At 43.0% G+C, this 25,329-nt stretch overlaps 1 protein-coding gene across 1 annotated transcript in view; it reads right to left on the bottom strand.

The window, feature by feature from the left end:
* The window catches only part of IL31RA (interleukin 31 receptor A), an 84,174-nt gene extending 58,882 nt beyond the window's left edge, over positions 1 to 25,292 (bottom strand). The window contains exons 1-4 of the mRNA XM_019532085.1: positions 25,222 to 25,292; positions 9,040 to 9,124; positions 3,438 to 3,740; positions 2,234 to 2,354 (exon numbers count right to left, since the gene is read on the bottom strand). Coding sequence (XP_019387630.1) covers positions 2,234 to 2,354; positions 3,438 to 3,740; positions 9,040 to 9,094 — 479 coding nt within the window. The 5' untranslated portion in view covers positions 9,095 to 9,124; positions 25,222 to 25,292. The remainder of the gene's footprint in view (positions 1 to 2,233; positions 2,355 to 3,437; positions 3,741 to 9,039; positions 9,125 to 25,221) is intronic.
* Positions 25,293 to 25,329: the final 37 nt, after the last annotated feature.

Here is a 25,329-nt window from a genome sequence, read left to right as displayed (position 1 = left end):
TAGACTATGATCTCAGCTAGCTGGTGATTGCAGGTTCTCTCTACCTCCTGCCCCATCTTGAAATACATTCTCAATAAAAGTGTCACCTGAACTGCTACACTTCCACAAAACTTGTGATGATTCACAAGTTCTTCTAATTAATTATATATTTGAAGGCAGAATTTCTACAAATGCATTTAGTCCTTTCTATTACTCAATATATAGATTTACCTATGAGTATAATAATAAAGACAAATGCTCAGGAATGAGCTGTATAATCTGTTAATTTCTGACATCAGTAACTTTGGTTCTTTTATATCATCCTTTAGAAAAATGCATTTACAATTCATATACTGACGATCAATTTCTCAATCTCAATTTCCAGTTTTAACATGTAAAATAAAACAAGGAACAAAAAGTCAGTGACAAGACAAGGAACTATATTGCATAAAACCAGTAGACCAATGAATATAAAGAAATGTATAAACACATCTTTGAGACAATACAAGGTCAAGAGGTAGTGGTCTTCCATGGGTTGGAGAAAAAACTAAGACCTAGATGGGTGGCAAATCAGAATTTTATTTCTGCCTACTTATTGCATGTGAGGCCCTGATAAAGTCACTTTGCTTTTTGTGGCTGTCCATCTTTAAAATGCAAATAATATTTACCTAGATTGTGGTAAATATTTTTAATCATGTTGAATAGTTCAAATGGTATATTCATCCCAAGCATTGCTACCATAGATTAGGGGTGCTCAATCCCTGGCTCATGGGCTAGATTCAATCCATGAAACCATGTTATCCAGCCCATAGGGCTCCTCACAGTTGTGAAATGTGGTGGCAGAGGAGCAGTGGCAGCTAACTGCCACTCTCCTGTTGTCAAATGTCTGGACTCAGCCCTGCAGTCTGTGGGGCTCCTCCTGAGTGAGGCCATTTGGGTTAGGGCAGAGCAGGGCAGAACTGAGTGGGCAGGTGGTGTGACAAAAAGCAGCACAGGGCCAAGCAGGACTGGGCAGAGATGGCATGGGGCCCAATCCTGACAGGTAGGTCCTGATCCCCTCGGCAATGGCTTCGAGCCATTTATCTGATCCTCGGAGCCAAAAGATTGACCACCACTGCCATTGATAATACGCATACATTTAATTTTAACTCCATATGAGAGAATGACATTTTATACTAATTACATATTTACTAGATATTAACCTAAGCATATTTTGCTTCTGAAGAATAGATAACATGCAAGTGGAAGAGTCATTCCAATTATTAAATGCAGGTAATATTATCAAGAAAATAGTCCCTTGGTCTTAACGGTATTTAAGTATACTGAGCAACCACACACTAAACTGTATGAATCATAGAATCTTAGAGAAATAGGGCTGGAAAGGACCTCCAGAGGTTACCTCATCAAGCCCCCTGCTTGTTGCAAGGTTATGCCTTTCCAAACTATCCTATACAAATCCATAATTGAAACTCTTAGTAAAACTATCGTCAATCTTGACATAACACCCTAACCTGCCTGCCATAGGCAAATCAGGAGAACCATGGCATCCAACGTCCTGCTTCTATAAAAAAAGATATCAATACACACTCAAAAGATCCCAGGTCCATGTTTTCTAAGTCACTGACTTTACAATATAATATCTCAACTATGCCAATAAACTGAAAACTTACATCATTTTATATCATAACTTACTTTCAATTCATAGTGCAAACTGCCTTGGAAGGCTTGTTTTATTAGAAAAACAAACACATTTACTTATTAATTTAATCCTATTTCTGAAATAGCACACTAGAACATGGATGCAAACCCATTTTAGACATATAGGCCCCTCCCTGCCAAACGTTACCTTTTTGGCTACATTTTAGAGTGGGGGATGTGAGGATAAGGCCCCGCACTGGCTCCATTCCAGCAACTCCACCTTAGGCAGTGCCCAGGGACATCATTGTGCACCATTATGTTACTAACTGTGATACTGTTCTACCAATACATATTTATCCTGAATAAGAAGCATTATATCCTGCTGATATTTCCATGTTCAATTAGCTCTAGATTTCTTTGATAAGATTGCTAAGAAAGAAATATATTTCACTTACAATGTGAGCACTTTTTCCACTGGATTGGATTTACTGGTTTTTTTCTTTTTGTTTTCATCATACAAAACACTACAAGATATCAGATTATAATTGCTAGTAATCAAGAGGTGACAGTTATAGTACAACTATGCTGAGCACCGAGACCCATGTCTTTTACTTACTGTTTTCGAATAAGAGTATACGTTGTATTCAGATGCGTTTCTCTTCCTGAAATCCAGCTGCAAGTAATGTTTATATCATAATAGTAAATGCAGGAAATATTTGTTGGTTTCTCAGGTGAAACTACAAGATAAAAAAAAATAATTCCAGAACAGATGTGGTTGAACAGTATATCGAAATAGTACAAGTCTTACCAGTCAAATGTCAGTAAACTCAATAAATGGCAAATGTCAGTAAATTTATAATATGCAGAGCCTTATGGTGACTCATTACTCACATCTCATCACCTACACAACTACTGTAAACTACAAACTCAAATTTTCTTCTGATGGAAGAAATATTTTCATCTTATTTCTCAAAAATATCATTAACCAGGCTTAAAGGTATTTTCCATTAACTCAGTAGCAACATTATGCTAGGGTCAATAAATGCATTCACTTTCAGCTTCTTTGTTTATTTCACCCCGGAAATTAAATGACTGTAGTTGGAAGTTAAAGCAGCTCCACAGAAATCACAGAGGGTGCATCTACACAAGATGCAGTAACCTAAGTCTGCTGCACAGCAGCACACAGGGCAAAAACTATGCTAATATGTTATTGCACAGTGGTATTGGGCTACTGTGCAATTAGTGTAATTAAAAAGCCGTGTGCTGGTGCTATTCTGCAGTAGCGCCTGTTACTGTGCATTGATTTAGTACTTGGTTATACAAGTACTAAACTTAATGTGCAGTAACTATGAAACATTAATGAACATGTAGATGTGCCCAGAGAATACAAACCTCTAGAAAAGCAGAATTTCTACTAGTTACTCTACAGTGCGTCTGACCCTACCTATGGAATTGCTGCTGATGTAGGAAACCTTGAAGGAGCTTTCAGAGTATGCACAGACTTCCTAACATCACTTCTCAGCATCTTCTACTGAAGCAATCACAGATTCAGAGTTTACTTCATCTCGGAGGTACAATATCTCTAATCTCTCTAAAAAGGGTGGGCCAGATCTGGCCTGTGGACCAGAGGTTAAGTACCCCTGCTATTAAAAGTTACAATGTGGTAGACTAGACATGTTACATAACTATCTAAGGGCCAAGAACCAAGATCCACTTAAATCCATGGAAAAACTCTATTCTGTTCAATGAGGTTTTTTCAACTGAGACCTGAGAAATCCATGAACTAGTCTAGGTATAGCAAGTCATATAATTCTACTTACAGCCAGATTTAACATTAGTGTGAGTCTGAAGTTGTTCATAACCCAAATCAAGCATCTTAGTGAAGCATCTCACATGTGCACTTTCATAAGTGAAGTTACTGATGGTTACACTAGATGTACTCTCATTAATAATGGTATAGTGTTCCTGTGGAATCAAATCATGATTCAACTTCCAGATGATGTGACTTGCATTTCTGCGAGGAACGAGATGTTTTCCCAGAGTGCAAAAGAGTTTTAAAGTTGACCCTCTTTCGATTTCAGGTGACAAAGGAAAAATTTTGGCCTCTCTCATAGAATTTCCATCTGAAAATAAATCACATAAAAATATAATTAAAAAAATTGTTCCATCCTAAGTGCAGAACTTTGCATTTGTCTTTATTGAATCTATGAGGTTCAATAAAGACAAGTGCAAAGTCCTGCACTTAGGACAGAACAATCCCATACAACAGTACAGGCTGGGTCTGAGTAGCTGGGCCACAGCTATGCAGAAAAGGAGCTAGTGGTTACAATGGATAACAAGCTGAATATGGGCCAACAAGTGTGTCCTAGTTGCCAAAAAGGCTAATGGCAAACTGGGCTACACTAGTAGGAGCATTACCAGAAGATTTAGGAAAGTGATAATTCCCCGCTATTCAGCAGTGGTAAAGCCACATCTGGCGTAATGTCCAATTTGGGGGCCCTCACAACAGAAAAGATGTAGATAAATTGGAAAGTGTCCATTGGAAGGCAACAAAACTGGTTAGGGGGCTGGGGCACAAGACTTCTGAGGAGAGGCTGAGGGAAGTGGGATCCTTTAGTCTGGACAAGATGAGACTGAGGTGGGGATTAATATCAGCCTTCAACTACCTGAAGTGGGGTTCAAAAGCGGATGGAGCTGGACTGTTCTCAGTGGTGGCAGATGACAGAACAGGAGCAATCATCTCAAGAGAAGCAAGGGAAATTTAGTTTAGATATTGGGAAGAACTTTTTTCACTAGGAGGGTAGTAAAACAATGGAACAGGCTCCCAGTGAGGTTGTGGACTCTCCATCCTTGGAGGCTTTTAAGACCCAGCTAAACAAAGCCTTGGCTGGGATGATCTAGTTGTGGATGGTCCTGCTTTGAGCAGGGGGTTGGACTAGATGAGATCCCTTCCAATCCTAATTTTATATGATTTCTATGAAAAAGATAACACATAAAAAGTCATGATAGCCTATTTTTAGGCATCTACTTAAATCATTCCAAGGTGAGGGAAAAATTTTGGGCCACTTGTAGCACCTGGCATCATTTTTGCTGTCTTTTCACAGCACCCCCTGCTGATTGGCCCCTGGTGGCCCCACCCCCTATTGCTGATTGGCTAAGTGGGCTGTCTTTCATGGGGCCCTGCCCCATACCACTGATTGGCAGAAGACTGTCCTTCATGTGGCCCCTCCCTTTGCTACTGATTAGCAGAGAAGGGCAGGGCAATTCAAAAGGCAGCCGTTGCAACCAAACAGTGGCAAGAGGATGAGGGGTCAGCCTCCATCTTGGCTGCACCTCTTTTGCCACCCCCTTTCTCCCAGTGGGCTGCAAGGCTGGGCCATAATGACCACTGGCTCCCACTGAGGAGCCAGCATTTCATTTTTGGTACATTTTTTTTTCCTAGTGACTCCGTGGAAAATCATGGAACTGTCATTTTTTGCGTGTTCATGGAAACAGCCATTTTGCACCCTGACCCATCTGTCCCACACCTACCACTGGGGGTTCCAGATGGAGCAAGCCAGTGGGATCTCCCTGGAGGCCAGCCCAGAACCAGGGCAGTCAGGGCATGCTTAGCCAGATGAATAGGATGGGCCCACAGGCAGGTAGGGAGCTGCATTTGGGAGTGGGACAGGTGGGCAGGGCTAGGATTGGGGCTGGGATGGTGGGGTGGGACTCTGGGACAGGGACAGTATATGGTCAGGGCCCAGGGCAGAGCCATGATCTGCTTCCCACACGTCCCTATGATGAGCACTGGTTCCATGGGAAGGAACGTGTGGACAGTGGATCACGGCCCTGCCACAGGCCCTGTGCGGTCCTGGCCCTACAATCCTGAACCCCACCCTGGTCCTGGCCCTGACAGCCTGTACCAGTTCCAGGCACCATTCCCCACCCACCTGCAGCCCCGCTCTGCCCACCAGGCTGAGCACACCCTGCCCATGCAGGACCCAGATCAATCTCCACAGAGACCCTGAGATCACTGGCCAGTAAAAATACAGGGCCAGGTTAATACAATTTCTTGCCAGCACAGCTCTGATTCGCCACTAGAGAGCTGGTGAGTAGGGGCATGGACAGGAGCCAGGATACCTGGACTCTATCTCTGCAATGGGTGGGGGTGAGGGGAGCAGTGTCTCCTGGCAACAGTAAAAACTGAGATGCTGGAAGAATAAAAATTGCCCGTTTTATCTCTCTGGGGCGGACTGAAGATACAGTAACACGAGCTAGGTAGTAGCATGACCCAGAATTAACCTTGACCTGCAGCACCATAAGTTCGAGATATTCAGAGGGCACTCGGCACAAGTTACTAAGCTTTAGCATGTGGACATTCATGTTTTAAGTGCCCTTAGTATGGTCTAGGAGTAATGAGTAACTTCTACCTGTAGGCAACGTACAGGAGTGAAGATGACTGCATTTGCCCATTTCTGAGGAGCCAGAAGTCAGTAACAATGAATTATGGGTTATTTTTTCCTGTATCAAAGTATGATGATTAGAGTGTTCCCAATACACTAAACAGGATAATTTCAACAACAACAAAGCCTTCTTAACAGCTTTTGTGTGTAGGCAGTCTGATTCCATTTCCTTCCACATATTGCAATGGCAGATCTTCCATGCTTTTTTGTTGTTTTTCCCTATTGTCACATATTCATCCCAAAATGTGATACTATGTAGACTGGTTTCCCTATTTTCTGCTTTTGTTTCAAAAGTATATAAATCAAGGATTCTTGATACTCATTGGACAGGTGTAAGTATTATCAGTTTATTCTGTACTCTTGTGACATAGAGTTTGAGATTTAGCTAATATTTGGGTTAGGGACAGAAGTTACACAAACTGGTTTAAGTGATCAGAAACCGATTTAAACCTTTACCAAAACAGAAATTCAGTGCACTTAAACCACTTTCAAAATGGCTGAAACTGGTTTAAGATAAACCTGGTTGGATGTAGTATTGGACTTAACTGATTTAGCTCAAACCAGTTTATGGAACTTCTGTCCCAGATCCCCTCCTGGTTCAAGTTAACTCACAGTCCCCCAGCATCCCATGATGCTTTGCAGCCTTGGGCTGTGCTGTCTGCTCCAATGAGAAGGGTCTTCCCCACTCCTCTGCTCCCTAGCAAGAGCACTATCCCTCTAGGTGGCTGAGGAGGGGGTGAGGAGGGAAAAAAACTCACCCCTCTGGCCCAGTACCAGATGCCCAACTGGTGCTGCTGGCTGGAGTGACGGTGGGGGGAGGAGGGAACCAGACCCCTAGATGGATGTTGCCAGCCTGGGGAAAGGAGGGGGAGTCTGCAGCAGGGACTTGACTTTGCCCTCTAGAGCTGGGAGCCAGGAGCTGTGCCTCTGGGCTGGCTGGGAGGTGGGGAAAAGCCCAGAGGCTGAGAAGGCGGCACAGCTCCTGGCCAATTGGTTCCGCTGCCAGGTGTGGGTGCTAGAAGCCATGACTCTTCTCAGCCTCTGGGCTGGCTGGGAAGAGAGAGAAGCCTGTACTGGGGTTTGGCTCGGTCCCCCAGAACTGGGAGCAGGGCTGGAGTCCCCCGTTATGCCCCCTTCTCAGCCTCTGGGCTGGCCAAGGGAAGAGTGGAGGCAGAAGGCTGCAGCAAGGCTTGGCTCTGCCCACCAGAGCTCGGCGTTGTGACCCCCTCACAGCTTGCCCAGAAGCTGAGAAGAAGGCATGGCTCCCAACTCTGGGGGCAGAGCCAAGCCCCGGTGCAGGATTCTCCACACCTCCCAACCAGCCCAGAGGCTGAAAAGGAGGTGTGGCTCCTAACTCCCAGGTCTGAGAGGCAAAGGTTCCCAGCTCTAAGGGGGGCAGAGCCAAGCCCCCACTTCTGTCCCTCTCCCCTTAGCCCACTTGGAGACTGAGAAGGGGTCAAGACTAGGGAACTCCAGCCCTACTCCCTGCTCTGACAGGGGATGGAGCCAAGCCCTGCTGTGGGCTTTCCCCCCATCCAGCCTGGAGGCTGAGTAATGGGTGTGACTCCTGGCTTCCAACTCATGAGTCAAGCACCTGCTGTGAGCTGCTCTCCCCCATCAGCCTACCCAGATTGCGGAGGGGGCATGGCTTCTAGCTCTCTGCTCTGGGGCAGAGCCACGTCCAGGTGCAGACTTCCCTCTCCCACTGCATCAACCCATGGGGAGACTGAGAAGGAGACGTAGCTACAAGATTCCAGCCCCGCTACCAGCTGGGGGGAGTGGCAGAGTAGAGCCCCCAGTTTCAGCTTTCCTCCCCATCTGCAGGCTGTTCCCAGTTGAGGATCCAGGGCCAGGCAGAATGGGTAGGTTTTTTTCCTCCCAACTGCTTGCTCAGCTGGCAGGGAGGCTGAGGAGGGGGCATGGTTTAAGGAATCAGAGGGCTCCAGCTCTCTGCAGTGGCCAGCAGGCTGGGGGGTGTGCTCTAGTACCCCCCAACTATTCGTATGGGCCACTGCAGGGGTCTGGCTGACTTTCCTGTTTGAAAAGTAACATCATTTCACTTGCTTATTAGTTCAATCTATGCAGTTTTTAAAAACATGCAAAGATTTAATTGATTCAACCTTGGGTTTTTTGACTGTACTTAGCTTTATAGGTTTCTTTCATTTAACTCTCAATTGCTTGAGACAACTCCCCCCATCTATGATTTCTATTGTCTGTCTTGTGATGAGCATGGAAACAACTCAAAGTAATACATAACAAATGGCATGTGAATCACATGGAATCTATCACCAAAGTTAATATTTTGCCAAACTGTTGTTCTTACTTCTTATTCTAAGGATAGGGAAAAACTAGAATCTTAGATACTACTAAATGTTCACTGGTGGCAAATACTGGCTTTTTAAACAGAGAACAATACATAAACATAACATTTATTAAATTTGAGATCTGAATATGTAAATTTAGCTTCAATTAATATAGTGCCATTAAGTGTACTACAGTTTATTCATTAAGTTATGTTAATTTGTTTTGTGGAACCAAATATTTTTCATGCCAGAAAAAATACCATATCCTGATTACCTGATAGAAATAAAACTTAGCTTTCAAATGCATACACCCAAATTTACTATGGGACGAGAAAAATAATCCAGTTAATGGGGGGGGAGTTTTCCAAGTGTGTGTGACAACTATACACTGGTATTGTTTTCATCATCAGCGTCCTGACCACATATCAAGATCAAACACAAATGCATGCGATTAATTCATGTTTCACTATACTGTACACTGTTCAGTCAATTACCAACTCCAGCTAAATGGGATTTACCAGAAGGAAATTCAACATATGGTATATATCTAACCCATGTTCTAATTTTCACAATACACTTTCAGTCAGCCTTGTGAATTTAATAAATTTTCTGTCTTTTCTATAGGTTTCCTAAAAGCAGAAATAAGCTGGTAATGCATAAATGTTTCATCCTACCTGCTGTATAGATTCTGCAGTGCATGACTGAGAGCCAAAGCAGACTGAAGAACATTTTCTTTGCAATAACTGGGAACAGAGAAGACTGTAGTAAAATAAAGGTAAAAGACATTTACTTCAACTGATAGAGCACCTCTTCCATAGCTCTAAGTGCTGTACACTGTTAAAAAACAGCAACCTATAACAAAAGGTAAAACATGAATAATTTTATTTTGAACAAGTTTTTCCCACTTGACATTCCAAAGGTAATCAGATTGATAACATTCTCCATCACTGGAAGACCTCATTTTATATGATAGTGCTTATTAGTTTACAAGATTCCTTTTGGCACCCTATAAAAAAGCCCAACTCCATTCTAGTATCCAATCTTGTATGGCTGCTTCGTTGCAAATGTATCCCAAAATGCACATTTATAAGCACCATTCAAAACTTATCCATACACATTTTAATGCAGATAGGTATTTATTTTGCATAAATAAAACTCAAAATAAAGGAAAAAATCTTTAAATGTGTTTATTTTTTACTTGCAAAAGCTTCATATCATCAATTAAAATCTTAATATAAAAAAAAAAAATTCAGACACATGCTTAACTCTTAAGCCAGTGGTTTTCAACCAGGATACAGTGGGATACAAACACCTACATATGATTTACATGATAAGCCCAGACAGCTCAAACAGAAATCCACAGTATCAAAACACTGTGGTTTCTGTGGTCTGAGTTCTTTGCAATGGAAAAATTGCTCTATTTCTCCATATTCAAAAAATGAGTGAAAGCTAAGAGCTGGCATTCTCTGAGCTTCTCAAGTCTAATAAGGGGTGCCTTGAATCTAAGAATGGGTGCCTCAAGTCTTAAAAGGTAGAGAATGACTGCTCTAAATATGCAATGAACTAAGAGTACAAACACAGTCGGTTATGGCATACCCCTGAGTTACCATCTCTGTTACCAAGTTTATTTCTTTAAACCAGTGACTGTCTGAAGTGCTGGGAACAGGCAAAGGGGGAGCCTTCCTCTGACAATAAAGTGCATTATTCCTAGTAACATTTTGTAATCCTCCTGGATGTGTCCAAGCATGTTATATTAAATGCTGTTGCACAGGTGGAAATGTTTTTTGCATGGACCAATAACAAATGTCTCTGTAATATGGACTATGGTCACTTGTATTAAAATTTCCTGGTTTCTCAGTAAAAACCTTATAGTAGTAATCCAAAGGAAAAAATAGTATTGTAAAGAAATTACTGTCCTCCAGTTACTGTTAAAAAGCATTACTTTCAGGCTGCTTCAGGAAACATTTTGCAAATTGTTTGCAGTTACTGGAGCATAATTTTTTTTTTTAAACGGTGAGCGCTTGAAGAAGCAAGAGGGAAAAATGAAAAGGAATAGGAAAATAAAAGGGAAAAAATCAGACAAAGGAAGAAAAAATAGACCTGATATGCAAAGATCCTGGTTTTCTCTAACAAAAAAAATCCAAAATTCTCTGATTTTTAAAAACTCAACAATATCCACATTTTACCATGATTAAAACTAAATGCAGAAATGTAGATTTTGTTTGTTTATATATAGATATATCTAATATACAAGACATTTAGTGGTGTTTCTTTTTAATCTCAGAAAAATGTGGATTTAGGGTGTTTTTTAAATAAGAGAAAACCAGGATCCATACTGATATGCATAATCCTGACTGGTTTGCAGAAGTAATATGACTCTTATGATTAATGGCAAGAACCAATGGAAAATGTAATGGGAAACGAGCAAATAAAACTTTATCTTAGTTCCTTGGAAGAAGTTCCTGTTTCCATGGAAGTTAAAGGGAGCAGAATAGGGCCCTAAACCAGAATATTATTTTGCTCTCCGATGCCAATATTAAGAGTCATAGGGATGGAAAACAACAGTAATTTTAATCTAAATTTGTAAATGTCAAAATGAATGCATTTGATATTCATCTCAACACTTCCAGATACTAGAACCACCACAACAATTTTGCTCTACCACACCATAAATCGTAGCTGCATCCTGTTCCCAGAGAGGAGTGTGTATCTTAAAATAATTAAATAAGAAAAAAGCAAAAAAAGCCTGAAGTTCAGTCTCTGAGTGTCACAGTCATGGCCATAAGGAAACTTACCATATTTTCTCACATACCACATGCCCCCAAATAAGACATGGACCTTGTTTTTGGAAAGGAGGAATTAAGAAAAAATATTTTTCCAGAATTATGGCCACATAGAATAGGGATAGTCTAATCATCAGCTCACTCACTGTCCTTTACCTGCTCAGGCAAAATTAGTTTTAACCCTTTCACAGCTGAACTGTCAGCAGTCCTTGTCTGCTGCAGAAGACTGGACTCCATGGGTGGAATTATGATTTTGAAGAGTCAAAAACAGTCTTCCAGACTGTGTAATAGAAGGAGAGACTAGGAGTAGCTAACAGAGAGCAAAATTGCCAAAGAAAGCATACTTTGATTAGTGGAATATCAAGCACATTAAAAAGGAGGGAAAACTATTAACACCTGTGGACATAGGCGACATATAAAGGAGGTACCGGGGGGGGGGTCATGTTCCCCTCCTCCCCCAAGATTGGCCCTCGCTGGCCAGGGAGTGGCAGACTATGGCTGGTGCCCCCTGAGAATGTAGGGACACCAAGAGAAGTGCCAGCAGCACTTCTGGGTTTGCCGGTGGCAGTTGCACCAGCAGCGGAGATCAGCCACTGGAGGACCCCCACCACCACCCCCCGGTCAGTGGTGCAAGCAGCCTTTGTGTGTGGCACCCAACAGATCAGGTGAAGGATAGGTAACAGGACAGAAAGCAGAAAGCAGACCAGAAGATCAGTGAGGGAGTTCAGTGTAAGGAGCAGAAAGCAGCCAATTGGGCAGAGGAAGGGGATCAAGATGGCACTCAGGGAGGGCATGGGGCTAATTTGTCAGAAAGGCTGGCCCCCATGGAAATAGGTTATAATGAGCCATGTAATAAACTGACACAATCAGCACTGCCTGAATAGAAATGCTACTCTACAGCTGGGCAGTTGGTTTTAAACTTTGATTGGAGCAGGAATCAAAGTGGAGCATGACTACACCACCGTCCGGACCTGCTTCTGCTGGAGTCCCCCTCTTTCCATGCAACTGCCAGAGCGAAAAGAAGCAACAGCCATCCACCTGAAGCACCTCCAAACTTCTTATTCTGGGCAGAAAAATCAGCTTCCCACTTAAAATATGCACCCCAAATTTTGAAAGGATTATTTTTGGGTAAAAGGTAAACATGATATTTGAGTAAATATGACAGGTTTAAGACCCTTTCTAGATTTGGTTTTACAATGGAAAGGTTGATAGTAAAGACCACTCCAATCTGATAAATCCTTTGGAAACTCTCTAAAGATGCTTTCTGTAAGATGTTAAACCTGTTACCCCAGTGCAAATTCTTATGCGACTAATTGTGCCCTATCTAAATTCAAACTAAAATTTCTACTAAATGTTGTGTTCATCACTTCTTGTGAAACTTAGCATAAAGTATTTTTGAGTGTTGTTAAGCAGCTGCAGTCTACATCAGAGAGGGCCTTTCAGAATTAAATTGGTGAATTCATAAACCGTATTTTTAGCTCCTAGGAAGTGCTTCTGATTCCCTCAGATTAAAGTATAAAAAACTAGCTAAATAAATGTATAAGGCCTAACACTATTACAATGGTCTTAATCATGCAAACATTTATGGATCAGGGGACTGCTTCTATATATAAAATTAAGTGAATGATGTACATATATGTTTACAGAAAAGAATTTGATAATCCCAAAGTATTTGACCCAAGTAAGAAGTTTATTCTCTGGTTTTATGACCTTAATCACTAACAGCCAAAAACAAGAGATTTAGATTACATATTTCACTGAGTGGACTTAATTGATTGAGAAGACAAGTAAAAACACATTTTCCCATATTTAGCAGAAGGTTCTAATTTTATGGCCTTTGACTAAAAAAGAATTTGGAAGAGCTTTCCTTTTACAATTATAAGACTTCAAAGAGGCATATTTAACAAAAAAAATGATGTTAAGAATGACAATAAAATGACACTATACAAAGAAGCCTTCTGCCAAATCCAGAGGACTAGCTTTTCCTCCCAAATACATTGAAGTATAAAGAAAAGTCTGGAGAAATTGAACATAAAACAAAAAGAGCAATTCCACTTGAAGTAGACAGCTGTTTCAACCAGCTGCTCTAGGCAAAAACCATTTGCTGTGTTCCCAGCTTCAAGCCACCTAAATTAATTAGAAAATAGTGTCTGAGGACCATCCTACAGGACTCAAATCAGCTCGATTCTCTATGAGTGTATGTACATGTCGCCATGCTTTAGTACTTCCAATTTGAAAATCATAATAGGGAGGTGGTCACTTAGGTGGACTTCTTAATCAATGAACCGGTTTAACTTAGTGTTAAACCCCACCAAGAATCAAAGTTTAATTTGAACCCTGGCAGCACACCACTACAGCAATCATATGTAGATTGCTACACTACTGTGTGATCACTATGCTACTGTAACATGCCATGTGGCAATGTAGCTCATCGCCCTAGGACAATGTATAGACACACCCTTCATGTAGCTTTTAACACAGTTCTGACTGAAGTCATGCGAGTAAGAGATTTTGACCTTCCCCTTACCTTTGAAACTATGCTAAAAGCAGGTATTAATAGGGCAGAGAAAGTGAAATGCCCATGAACTGATTTGGAAGTTTACACCCAAGAGGAGATCTGACTTTTTACAAACACTGCTTTCTGCTTGGAACACCTACTCTTCTTCCATAGGAATCAAATAATTCATTCCACACAGGTCTTTGGTTGAAGCATTCTGGGACATGGGAACTTGCCATAGAAACAGATCCACAGTTTCGTATCCTCGCTCTAAAACTGGCTAGCTCCAGTTACTTTGAAGGAAGGCACCAAAAAACTTGCAGTATGCAGATATAGCATAATCTGCTCAGCAAGAAAGTCTGTGTTAACCTCTAAAGGTTAAAGATCACCTTAACCCCACAACCCCCTAAAATATAGCCAATTCAAACTCTTTTTATTATCATAAGCAGGGCTGTTAGAGCTGTCCATTATTAAGTTTACCACTATAAAATTTCATTTAGTTGCTTATCATTATGCCAGACTTTAACTTATATGGGGGGAAGATTTACATGAGGTGTAACTACCTCAGGGATTTTTTTTTCCTCGATAGGTGTGGTGAAAGGGAAAGGAAGGAATTTTAGCTGAAAAATGTTCAGCAATTTTGAAAAATGGAGGTAAACAGAAATATGTTCTTTTGCCCATATCTCTTGGAATAACTCTTTAGATCACACACTTAGATCACAGGTTTTGAAAGTAAATCAGTGAACCAAGGGACTTACGTCCATCCAAATTTGAACAACTCAGGTTTGCCCTTTAAAAAGTTTTAGTGTGCACGTGGCGGCTACGGACTTCTTCAATTTTCCTTGCTTTTTCACTGAAGTCCCAGAAGATTCCATTCGCACTGTGCATATTCCATATCCTCACAGTTCACAGTGTTGACCAAACTATGCACATAGTATCCACTAATACTAGTGCACCAAAGTTTTCTGATCAAAAGTTTTCTGAGTTTCAAAATTCCTTAGCATTTCTACAACTTTAGTGGAGCGGAGGAAGCTCAGGACAAAAAGATTATAGTGTGGAGCATAGGCTTCTTCCCAGATAATCACATCTAATGCCAGGAACCTCTCAGATCTCACGATAAATCCTATCAAGGTTAAGTACTGGTGAGACTTAAAAGAGAAAGGCAAAAGTTTCCCCATTCTGATTCACAGAAGTGAACGACAGAACCAACGTAATGGAAGGAAGATTTGAAGTTGCTGCCAGGGAATCTATGGCTAAAACTAAAACAAAGAAACCAACAATGCAGTAATTACTAATATCCTCAGCTGGCCCCACAATCTTAAGAATCCAGTGCTGGCACATGAAATTCAAAGAAAAATAGCCGACAACTGGATGCGTGACACTGAATGCCCCAGTGTCGAAACTCCCAACTGATGAACTGTGTTCTAACACCACAAAGCCAAGCACAACTGAAGAGGAAACAGTTCACATGTGTATGACCCCTGGTGGATAAAACTAAAATTAGATTATATAGATTAAGTCGTTATTTAAAAAAGGGTTTATTTTCAGTTTATTTGTTTAATGCTAATTTTTTAATATTTATAAAAAGTTTATTCCTAAAAATGAACTTACATCCATTATATATAACCTTCTAAAATAAGTTAAATAAAAAAAGAATACACAAGCAATGTGTATTGTCTGCCAAAGTTTTTAAACTGTGAACTGAAGTGATGGAAGTCTCTGATGATGCAACTGGAAACAAGAGTTTCTTAAAATGCTACGTTAGTTTTTAACATACTTCCTTCATTCAGATGTATTCATCCAGATCCTGTTCAATGACTACTTCAGTCAAAGCTGAGAAATTGATTGAGAGGAAAAAGCAGGAAAGCTTATGTCTTCCAGTCTCTGCATAATAGATACGTGAGAGGATGAGATGTACTAGCTCTGAATTCCTAAAGGCTACAATGCAATTCACTTGCTACAGTAATTATTTTTTTGTTTAATAAACCAAAGTGTATTGAATGCAAAACATGTTTTGATACATCTAGCCCCATTGTAGCAGACAGGTAGTCTCTCAGTATCTGATGAAGTAAACTATGGCTCACATAAGCATATGTAATTGGTCTGTAAAGTCCACCTCTACCTTGTCTTCGTAGCAGGCACATTTAAGGTATTTTTAGTTAATTAATAAAAAGAACTTTAAGGTCCTATTTGCGCATTTTGACAGGCAAATAACAAAAAAAAAAGAGTAAAAATTGATACCTAAAATGGTTCCATTTACCATTTTGTAACAATCTAAACACAAAAAGCAAAGAGTTTAAATCAGGGTGGATAAAAATCAATGATTTTTTTTAATCAGATTTTTTTATTTAAATCAATTTAAAAATTTTAAATCAAAACACTAAATTTCCCTCTCATTTAAAAAAATAACCCCTACAATTAAATATCATCATAAATATGCTAAACCTACATTTACAGTCTCATAAAAATGAATTAATGGCTCTGTCACACACGCACACATTAAATTACCTACCAATCAAACATGGGCCCCAGCATTCATTTCAGTTTTTCATCTCATGAAAGTGGCTCCAATCTGTCTGCCCAGCCTAACTACCAGATCTTGCTTCTTGAAAGTTCTGGGCTTTCAGTTTCTGTTTCTCAGTGGAGTAAAGTCACATGTGCAAAGACACAGGCTGGATAGGATTGCTGTTGCTCTGTGGTCAGGTTGTAGTGGAGCTGGGCCAAGCAAGTTAAAGTTAGTTGAGTTAGTTAAGATGCTGTCTTAAAGACAGAGAGATAATATAGGAAAGGATGAAGGCAGAGTAGAAAGGAACAGTGGAGTGGACTGGAAAGAAAAAGCAAAGACATTATTCAGCAGTATATACACAGACACACAGAGCTTCCTATATACCCCCACACTTTTGCCACAGAAAAACTGCCATGGCTTCTGGGCATAACAGAGACCCTATCTGGGAATATTTTGAAGAAATTCCTTCCCTGGGTAAAAAATGAAAATGTGCCAAGTGCAAGCACTGCAAAAAGGAGATGCAGGGCCTAGTTGCAAGAATTAAACATCATAATGAAAACTACTTATTGGGAGACAATGATGTGAATGAAGGCATGGATATGTCTGAAGAACAATGTGGATCAACTAGTTAGTAAATTAAAAAATTCACTTTGCAATGCATCATTCTTCAAGACTCACTCTATGCCTTTTAGCATAAGTGTGTAACAAGTAAATTCCCAAGCTGTTTGCTATGTTGGATGTTGCTAGAAAAAAAAGTTTAGCTTAGCTAATCGTTATGGCTTGCTTAATTAGTTAACTAGGTTTAGAATCTATCACTTAAGTTTATGGTACAGAAAGCTGCAGTAAGAGAAATCTGGAGTTGCCAGCTGCCATTGGGTGTCATTTTCTTAGTTTATATTACATAATACATGCCCCTTATTTTGAAGGCCCCAGACCACAATGGTGATGCCATAAGTCTAGTCCCTATTTTAGTTGAGCATAACTCAGCTTCCCCAAGGGAACCCCATCCTATACTTGTTTTCTCAAGTGCCAGTGAGTTCGGTGGGGCTTAGTCCAAAATTAAGTGCACTCTTAAGTGCAGTCAGTGTTAGTTTTTTTGGTAATTTGGAATTGGATCTGCATCCTTGCTGAAAAGAATGTAAATGATTAACTGAATAACAGAGTGAGACGACCTGAGAAGAATGACTATACAAATATCATTTTTGTTTCAGAATCCCATTTAAGTATAAAGGACTTCAACTGTTTAACTGCAATAACTTCAGAGTCATCCACTGGTACTTTTAGCAGCAGTGCTGCAACTAAATGTGTTTCAGACAACAAACTATCAGTAACAAGCAAAAAATTTCAATCATCCACTAAAACCACCACCATGGATGGATTTGTAGTAAGGACCAGCAAATACCAACAAGACACCATAGATGAAAAGATCGCTCGGTTCATTTACGCCCCAAATTCTCCTTTCCATATTGTTAACAATAAACACTTCATTGACATGGTTGAGTCCTTACAACCAGGCTACACACTACCTGGTAGGGTAGACATTGGTGGAAGGCTGCTAGATACAGTGTATGAGAAGGAACTTGAACAGTGTGCAAGAAATACTGAGGGGAAATTTGCCAGTTTAAGCCTTGACGGGTGGAGCAATACACACAATGATCCAATAATATGTGCTCCAGAGATTTTTGCTCCTGAGCACGCCATTTGAATGTTGATTCAAGAGCAAAAAACTCCAGAACAATATTCACGTGCAGCACATGGAACCAAGCTGGATCAGTCGAACCTGGCAGGGGACCCACGGGGTAAGCCTGACAGCCCAGGGCTGCTCCAGCCAGGCTCCATCTGCTGAGAAAGGGGCTGGCTGGGGCATGAGTATGCTTTGGTGTGGGGGCTGCCTGCCAGCTAGCCCTACACTGAAACTCTCTTGTGCCCCAGCCAGCCCCCTCACCACTTACACGTGCGTTACATTGCACAAAACGCCGCCACCACATGATAGTACTCGTGTTTAGCCAGACTATGCTGCAGCAGTGTTTGTAAGTCTACTGCAACCTAATTGGGCCACATGTATAGATGGTGACATTTTACTGAGGAGCTAATTACTTAGCTCCACAGTAAACGTCTCTCAGTAAATGACACCCACTGTGTTGAATTTGGAGAGCATGTTCACAGCACAGTTTAGTATGACTGTCAGCATTAGAGTCTAAGGTACAAGATGGGGATAGAATGAATAATTAAATCATTTTCTTCAGTAAGTAAGATGGTGGTATTACCAGCAGGGATTCAGCTTCTTCGACCATGGGATGTTATTCAAAGAAAAAGAATTGCTAGAAAGAGACGGGATCCACCTGATGAAGAGAGGGAAGAGCATACTTGCAGACAGGCTCGCTAACCTGGTGAGGAAGGCTTTAAACTGGGTTCGTTGGGCTGCATCCTCTAAAACCCAGAAGTAAGTGTGGAAGCAGGATACCTGGAGGAAGCACAAGGAGGAAGGGGCAATAGGAGAGGCCTCCTCATTCCTGAGAAAGTAGGGCAATTATCTCAGATGTTTGTACACCAATGCACAGAGCCTGGGAAACATGCAGGAATAATTGGAAGTCCTTGCACAGTCAAAGAACTGTGATTGGAATAGCCGACTTGGTGGGAAATTAAAAAAAAAAAAAAAAAAAAGACGGCAGAATCCCATGCACCGCTACAGGCTTGGGACCAACTGGTTAAGCGGCAGCTCTGCAGAAAAGGAGTTAGGGGTCACAGTGGACTATAAGTTGAATATGAGCCAACAGTGTGCCCTTGTTGCCAAGAAAGCAAACAGCATACGAGGCTGCATCAGTAGGAGCATTGCCAGCAGACAGAGGGAAGTGATTATTCCTCTCTATTCAGCACTGGTGAGGCCACATCTAGAATTGTGTATCCAGTTTTGGGTCCCCACTATGGAAACAATGTAGACAAACTGGAGAAAGTCCAGTGGAGGGCAACAAAAATGGTTAGAGGGATGGAGCACATGATTTATGAGGAGAGGCTGAGGGAACTGTGTTTGTGTAGTCTGCAGAAAAGAAGACTAAGAGAGGATTTGATAGCAGCCTTCAAACATCTGAAGGTTGGCTCTAAAGAGGATGGAACTAGACTGTTCTCCATGGTGGCAGATGACAGAACAAGGAGCAATGGTCTCAATATGCAGCAAAGAAGTTTTACGTTGGATATTAGAAAAAACGTTTTTACTAGGAGGGTGCTGAAGCACTGGAATGGGTTATCTAGAGATGTGGTGCAATCTCCATCCTTGGAGATTTTTAAGACCCAACTCAACAAAGCCTGGCTGGGATGATATAGTTGGGGATGGTCCTGTTTTGAGCAGGGGTTTGGACTAGATGATCCCTTCCAACCCTAATTCTCTATGATTCTGACATGCCTTGAAGTTTAGCCGAATAACTGAGGCGGCTAAATGTTAGTGTACCATGGGAAAAGAACAGGAGAGACAATGTACCACAAATGCCCAAGGCCCTGTATTGGCAAAATATTTATTAGGTGAAACATGCCCAGTCCTGTAGAGAAAGGACAAAACACCCTTTGATGCGATTTGCAGGAAAATTCCTTGCCGACTCTAAGTCTAGCAATTAACGTACCCTAAGCATGAGCAAAACACAGGCAAGAGTTTTTCTGTATCGAAGAACACTGATTCATCCAATCTTTTTTCTGTTGAAACTAAACTCAACCCCTTATATTTCAGAATGAGGCAGAAAAAATCTTGAATTCATTTGGTCAATTCCACACTAGAGAAAAAGAAACGCTTTCCAGATACCTTCTGACAGAAAGTTGAAATCCTGAAACATGATATCTAAGATTAAATGTATTGTCTTAATACAGTGCTACACGTACTATGATCCAGGGCAATGCAGGCAGACCTGTTCCCCCAAGGCCTATGAAGGACTCCAAAGCCAAAAGGAATCCCCGAGACCCTACGCAACAAAAAAATTATTCTAGGAAGTGGATGAGACATCAGATTTTCTATAAATCTTATTTTCTTGGTTTAAAGATTCTGATTCATGGTGTGACAGCCACTTCCCCTGGGAAATTTTCCCAAGAAATTGCGTTTATTCAAAGCGGAATTGATCTAACTTGAGTTTCCATTCATTGGATCTAGGAAAAACCCTCCAGCAACAGATGCCTTTTTTCACGCTAGTAGTACACACAGTGACTGAGTCATTTCTCAACTGCATTTAACTGAATAGATCATGTTCCAGCTTCCCAAAATAAGGCTAATTTTCCATCCCTGTGGATCACGTTTGTGACCCTCCTTCAAATGGGTTTCAGTATGTTGGCATTTTGGGGAGTGGAAAGCAGAATTACACACAGTGTCTGAGCAGCAGTCTTACCAATACCATTTGAGGCATGACCTCTTCCTTATATTTATTTGATATTTCTCCTTTTTTATATCCCAGAATCACATTATCCCTTTTGCTACACACTGCACTGAGCTGATAGGGAACCCACTACCTACGCTGGTAATGATAATGACAAAGGGTCCAGAGTGGGCAACAAAGATGATCAAGGGTTTGGAAGGCATGTCATATGAGGAAAAGCTGAAGGAGCTAGGCATGTGCAAGTTGCAGAAAAAGCACTTAAAAGAAGACGTGATAGCAGCCTTCAAGTACCTGAAGGGCTGGCACAAGGAAGAAGAAAAGTACCTTTTCTCTCTTGCTGCAGAAAGGAGGACAGAGACCAATGTCTTGAAGTTGCACCACTAAGTAAGTTTAGATTGAAGAACTTCATTGTAAGACTAGTGAGGCAGTAAAACAGACTGTCTAGGGAAGCTGTGGACTCCATCACTCAAGGTGTTCAAGAAGAGACTGGACAGTCACTGATTGGGGATAATCTAGGCATACCTATGCCTATTTTCTACCATGGGTATTTCCCATGTTTCTGGGCTTTGCTGGTTGCTCCAACCCACTTCCTCTGACTTTTTTTCTTCTCTGTGTCAGGGTGTTTTTAACAGTTCCCAGAAGCATTGGGTGTTGGCTACAGCTAAGGCTGAGGACTTTAACTGGGGTGTGCCAATTCTCCTGTTAGGAGCAAAGCTGGAAGTTCCTGGCTCAAGGGTCTTGCCCCTCTACTCAGGGTGAGACCAACTGTCATATTTGGGATCAGGAAAGAATTTTACCCCATGGTCAGACTGGTATGGACTGTGGGGGTCTTTGTCTTCCTCTGTAGCAGGGAGTATGGCCCTCTATCCATACATAGACAAGGTTGTATAGAAGCAGGATGTTGGCTGTCATGGTTCCCCTGCTTCACCTGTGGGAGGTGAGGGTGTTAGGTCTATTTTGTGTCAGGACTGATGGCAGTCTTATACAGAGCTTGGATTATGGTTGTATGGGCTGGTTTGGGTAGAGATGATCCTGCCTCAGGCAAAGGGTTGGACTCCGGAGGTTCCTTCCAGCTCTGCTTTTCTATGACTCTAACATTCCTTAAATTCTCCTCTTCGGCCACTGCAAGGTGTTCATTTCCAGCACTAAGAATTCTGTGCACTCAGGGAGCCACAGGAGTCTATGCATCCATCACCTGCCTCCTGCTGCCGACATGTCCCCAGTAGGGCTCCATATTCCAGATTCTAGTGGTGGGCTTAACCCCAGCTCATCCCACCCCAAATTCACAGCCCTTCTAGGAGCCTTGAAGGCCTGACAACATGGCTCCATGGGCTGTATGTTTGATACAGACGGACTGGATGATTCAGAATGCTGTAACAGTAAACTGCCTTAATAATTATTTACTACCCCCACTGTGTCATCAGCAAAATTTCCATATTATTGTTTAAGTTGTACCAAAAACTGATCCTTGGGAGCCCCAGTAAAAACAGATCTGGTTGTTGAGTCTTCCCAGTAACAACTACATTTTGAGATATTTTGATCACTTTTGAAACCATCTAATGCATTAGTTGTTGGTTCCAAATACTGCATGTAATGTTGTACTAAGCAAAATACTGTAGAGCGGGGTTCAGCAACCCCCAGCACGTATGCCAGAGTATGGCACACAAGGCCACTTTGCTCATCATGCCACAGCCAGCCCAGGCTCTGGGCAGCTGCCACAGAGCCTGGGCATGCTCACAGCAGGTGGCAAGGAGGTTTCAAGCCCTGCTGCAAGCAGCCCAGGCTTCCAGGCAGGCAGCAGCTGCGCAAGGACCCAGACTGGATGTGGCAGGCAGCGGGAGGCTGCAAACAGCTGCACCCAGCCCCTTGCCTGCTGTGCACCCTGAGGCATGTGTTCAGATGCCATTACCATGGAAGTGGTGCTGGGGCTCTGGACCTCAGTGCATCTGCTTGCAGCCTCCTGGCCACCTACTGCAGCTGCTCAGGGCCCAGGCCAGCTGTAGCAGGCAGCTGGGAGACTGAAAACAGCTTTACTGAGCTCCATGGTGGTGGCTGTATGCATGCTTTGGGATGGACAGCAGGAGAGGAGTTGGGTTTACGCTGCTCCATCCCCATTCCCAGCTGTGCACCCCAAGATGTGCATGCAGCCACTGCCCCAATGAAGCCTGGCCAGAGCCTGGTGCAGCAGTTTGCAGCTTCCTAGCTGCCTGCTACAGCTGGCCTGGGCTTTGGACAGGTGCAGCAGGCAGGCTGCAAACAACTGCACCAGCATCCAGATCCCCAGTACCAGCTCCATGGTGGCAGCAAGTACATATGTGCCTCAGGGCACACAGCAGGGAAGGGGCTGGGGCAGCACAACCCCAGCCCTTCCCCACCATCTACCTGGAGGCACACGTGCATCCGCTGCTAGCAATGAAAATTGGGCCCCCCATGGCTCCCCTACCATCTACCTCTGGCACACCTTGTCAAGGTTGGCATGGGTCAGTGTTGGAGTGTTTTTGGCACTCCAGCCAAAACTGTTGCCGACCCTTGCCACAGAGATACCGAAGATCAACCGTTGCTTTCATCAAACAAACCAATAATTTTTATGTATTTATTTTTTGGACAAAGCGTTCCTTGACAAAAGCTGCTTACCATGAAATCTTGCTGTCTGACCATTCCAGTTTTACCCTCCAGTTCCTTGTTGACAGAATCCCAAATGAACCACTCCTATCAAAAATAAGACCCATTTTTTCCAATATCTGACAACAGAGGAAAAAGCCAGAAATTGGGTGTCAACTCTTTGGGCAACTGGCCTCAAAAGTCGGCACCCACAGGGTGCATCTACACATGCAATTAGTGCACCTGAATAAACTCTGGTGCAGTTAGCATCAGAGTTTATTGGCCCCAGGTGCGTCATTTGTACACACACCCGGACTGCAGCACACTGAGCTGGGGCAGAGCAGCCCTGGCTGGCAGGGGTTCCCAGGGGTCAATCTGCCAATGCAGGACTGCCTGGACCCAGCTCACAGTGCTGTGGAAGCAGGCAGCCCCCACACTGAAGCTTCCACATGCTCCAGCCAGCCCCATCAGCATCTACATGTGTATTAGCAAAGTAAATAACGCCACGGTAGGATAGTACTTGTGTCTGGCCCTACTGTCCTATGGCAAAGTTAATTAGTTTACTCCATCCTAATAACACTGATGTTTTACTGTGGAGCTTATAAGGCAATTCTGCAGTAAACTTCTCACGTAGACATGCCCACAGAGTATCACGTTAAGTTAAACCAGCTTCTCCTACCTCTGTATTCTGCTTGTGAAAGACTTATACGGAGCATCAATCCAGAACTTGCCCCTCACCAACACAGAGCAGCGACCACTACCTTTTTTGGTTGCAGGCCATTTGAAGAGGGGGCTTACAGATAATGGACTGGATAATTGCATGAAAGCTTTAAAACAATATAGAAGCAGCTGAAGGTATCCTAAGTAAAAACAAAGTACAGAAATGGCCAAAAGTTGGCCAAACGCCTACAGCATGTAACAATAACTATCTTACCTATTTTAATTAAACTCTTCCCTGTAAAGTGCTTAAAGGAGACAGATACAGTTACTGATAGGTTTCAACTCTTAAAGTCCTCAGCCAGGTGTCAGCAACATTTTGCTGCCCTGGGCCACAGTTTGTGACCCAGCTCCCTGTCACAGGCAGCAGATCTCCACCCTGCCCCGCAAAAGCACAAGCTATCTGAGGTTCCCTCACTGCAGATGCCCAGGCCCTCTGCAGCGAGGCAAGTGCAGGCATGAAAGCACAGCAGAGAGGGCTGTTGAAGGAAGGCAGCTGCTTGTTGCCCAGTCCTTCATTTTGTTCCAGGCTGGGTCAGACCTTCCAAGGAAGGATCCAACCTCCACATGGGGCAAATCCAACCCAGGTGCCATAGGTTGCTGACCCCTGCCGCAAGCAATAAAAAGCAATCCTAATGCTTGCTGGCCTGCAATTCTTTTCTACAGCCCCTTAGAAGAGATAAGGATGCTCCCAAAGAGGGTGATGTTGGAAACATGATAGTCCAGCAGACAGGACAGGAGAGATTTTTTTTTGTTGATACCTCTTCTTAGACCCACTATTCAGTTGGGAAGAGATGCTCAAAGAACTTTTGAGCACAACATGCCTTTCTTCAGCTCTTGCAAAGCTTCTTTAAACATCTCCCCCACTGTTGGTCCTGTACAAGGCAGCACAAAAAAGCCCGAACAACTTAACCATCTCTTGCTCCTTGCAAGCAGAGTAGTCTATCCAAAAGGCCGCACTGGCAGCAAACTCCCAGGCAAGTGATTGAAAAAGGAAGAAGTCGTCATTTAGTTTTCCACCCGGGCCACGCGAACCCCCAGGCTAACTTTCTAGGGCTGGCATTTTCCTTGCAGCGAGACCACCACAGGGAGGCTGCATGGCGCGGGCTTGGCCCCAGTCCCTCCCAAGGCGAGGGGAAAGGACCAGAGGAGAGTTACCCAGCGCGGGAAGAGAGGCTGTGTGCTGTCGCATCAAGAAAATGCTTCCCTGTGCCAGCAGCTGTGGGGGGACAAGCCCTACTAAGCGGGCAGGCAGGCAGGGATGGCACCTGTGCGCCGGCTGGCACAGCCTTGGCTCGAGGGACCAAATCCAGCGCCCCTGGTGCTGCCCCGCTGGGCGCCGGGACCCGGACCCGCGGGAAGCGGCAGAGAAGCGAAGCGGCCCCGGCCCCGGCTCTTACCGCCGCTCAGTCCCGGCTGCCGCCCCGCGCCGCAGCCTGCTGCTCCGGAGGGGAACCTGCGCGCCCGCGGGACGCGTCTGGCGGGAACGGCCCCGCCCCGGGCGGGCG

The sequence above is a fragment of the Crocodylus porosus genome, unplaced genomic scaffold (assembly GCF_001723895.1).
Source record: "Crocodylus porosus isolate Cpor-Errol unplaced genomic scaffold, CroPor_comp1, whole genome shotgun sequence".
Classification (NCBI taxonomy): domain Eukaryota; kingdom Metazoa; phylum Chordata; order Crocodylia; family Crocodylidae; genus Crocodylus; species Crocodylus porosus.
The sequence above is the reverse complement of the archived record's forward strand: the minus strand, read 5'-3'. Positions and strand labels throughout refer to the sequence as shown.